This window comes from Bactrocera latifrons, unplaced genomic scaffold, assembly GCF_001853355.1.
Source record: "Bactrocera latifrons isolate USDA-ARS-PBARC rearing strain unplaced genomic scaffold, ASM185335v1 scaffold_137, whole genome shotgun sequence".
Lineage (NCBI taxonomy): Eukaryota > Metazoa > Arthropoda > Insecta > Diptera > Tephritidae > Bactrocera > Bactrocera latifrons.
The window spans coordinates 824,156-826,527 of record NW_017534819.1 but is presented as its reverse complement, the minus strand read 5'-3'; the positions used below and the strand labels follow the sequence as shown (position 1 = coordinate 826,527).

The window sequence follows — 2,372 nt, the reverse complement described above, 5'->3', positions numbered from 1 at the left end:
AAAAAAAAACTTCACAAATATAGACCTAGAAGAGTGATTTCGTAATAAAAGTCACTTGCTATTGTAGTATTGTCTTCCTCATTAGTGAATGCTTATTTATTTCTCATAATACGTACATATATATGTACATATGTATGAAWATTTATAACAATTATGTAAGACATTAAACAATTATATTGTGTGGTTATATAATGCATACTAACACGAAAGTTTCATTTAATAATTTCTTTTGCTTTTATTTTTTATTATTTTTTATATTTTGTAATAAATATTTAGAAGAAGTGGGGTTACATTTACCATGACAGTGCGATATGCATTGAGGAAACTACAAGTATGCTAAGCTTCTGAAACGGATTGCCGCCATTATTTATGAGTCCACTTTAACGGTAATGTGTCTGCAAAAGTTCATCTCATTATTATTATTTTTTTTTATTGTGATTTTTTAATTATTTGTTTAGGGTTTTGTAATTAATTTTTATTAACAAATGTTTATGTAAATTTTGTCTCGTCGTTTTGGACTGTAAAATAACCGCATCGCAATCGCTTCAACTACACCAAACGTTTAATACAAATGCGAATTCGAGAGTTCGACGTTCAGAGTTATGGTTGACTGCATTTTTTTTTTTTTTCTGTTTTTGTTGGCAGCGTTTCAGTGTGTCCCTGCGGCAACGCCTGCTTCCGTTGACAAGGCATGCGCTCGTCACAAACAGATATGCATATATTAATACTAGATTACAACAAGCAGTGATACTAGAGTTAAAATTTCTGTTTCTGACAAAAGGTTTTCATATCTAACTCTTTATTGTGATTTCTCTGTTGTTGAGCGTGGGGCAAAGCGAAGCAACAAAAATGCGTTGGTATTTGCGGGATTTTCGRTTTAATTTGCGGAAATTATTTGTTAAAGAGTTTTTGTTGTTATACAGGGTGTTAGTTTTGCGACAAAAAGCAAAGTTACATCAAAATATACATACATACCACAAAATGTATATAAAGTTGTTTTAAGTATATGTTTTTGTTTTTTGTATTTGCAATTTAGACATTTGGTTGAGCAAAGCGCGCGTTTTAGAACACACACCACACGTGTTTTCACGGTTTTTGTTTTTTTTTGTTTTGTTTGAAAGTAAAAAGTTCAAAATTGTATTAAAACATATTTGTATGAGAGAAATTACACATACAGTTAATTATAATTTGTATGATTTGGTTGAGAATTTAAAGTTTACACCCAAAACATTCAAAAACGGCGCATATTTGCATGTGTGTGTGTTTGGAATGTCACATGTTGATGGCGTTTTGTTGGAATGCAAATATATTTCAACGCAGTTTGATGTAATGTGCGGTTAGAAGCRTGAATTTGTTTGTTTTTGGATGATTTGGTGTGTGGGTTTTCATTAAGTTTTGTATTATAAACATTTGAAAAGGAGATATAAAAGAGAGAAAAAAGAAAAGAAAACATTTGTATGTCCAAATTAAATTTCAATTTCTTCACAGCGTTGGTATTTTGTATTAAACAACGTGAGAGAGCGGTGTGTGTGAAATCTTAGCTTGTAGTTTATTCGGAAAAAATAAAAGGCATTATTGGCTTTCGTTGAGCAATGTTGGGTATAATGGAGTGGGGCGAGTTATCGATTGGTGATTACGAAGATGACTGTCTAACTTTTGAGGAGCTGCAGCGCAGATTTAAATGTTAAGGTTTTTAATAATAAATTTTAATTTCAATTTTTAATATTAATTTTTTTTCAGATAAAAAATAAAAATAATAATGTTTTACGTGAAATAGCGCTATATAATATTTCAGTGATCTCTCAATGGTAGGTTAAAACATTTTTAGTTATAAATTAATACTAAAATCGAAAACTGTTTTAAATAGGTGAAAAAATATTAAAAAGTAATTAAAATTAAAATTCGAAACTGTTTTAAATATGTCAAAAAAAATTATTCTAAAATAACAAAATAATTCTTATTATGTTGGATAAATTTTATATGAAACCGGACTATATAATGACCTCAAAGATTTTCAATTTTACGTAAAGAATTATACCTATAAAAATTAAAGTAAAACTTACAGCACAACGTCATTTGAAAACATTTTTTAAATTAATACTTTAATTAGAAATAAGTAGAATAATGAAATTTTGACATAAAATGGGCACAAAATATTTTTATTTTTTTTATTTTTTTATTTTTATATTTCTATAAAGCAGTTCGACTATATTTGCAGTAACATACCGKTGAAGTTGGAAAATATCGCCGACTAAGAACAGCAAATTTCAATATTCGCCCTACAAGCTAACTGGTAGTTGAATAAACAGTTATACAAATGATTAGACCAACCATTCGTTTTGCTTCAAAATTTAGACAGAGATTTCTCGTGT

General features: G+C 28.6%; 1 protein-coding gene across 6 annotated transcripts in view; it reads right to left on the bottom strand.

The window, feature by feature from the left end:
* The window catches only part of LOC108965218 (protein NDRG3), a 62,059-nt gene that overhangs the window by 14,012 nt on the left and 45,675 nt on the right, over window positions 1-2,372 (bottom strand). Inside the window, exon 8 of one of the 6 annotated variants that reach the window (XM_018927460.1) lies at window positions 24-813. The exons of the other annotated variants lie outside the window; for them this stretch is intronic. Coding sequence (XP_018783005.1) covers window positions 800-813 — 14 coding nt within the window. The 3' untranslated portion in view covers window positions 24-799. Of the gene's footprint in view, window positions 1-23; window positions 814-2,372 lie in introns of those variants that run through there. 6 annotated transcript variants of the gene reach the window in all.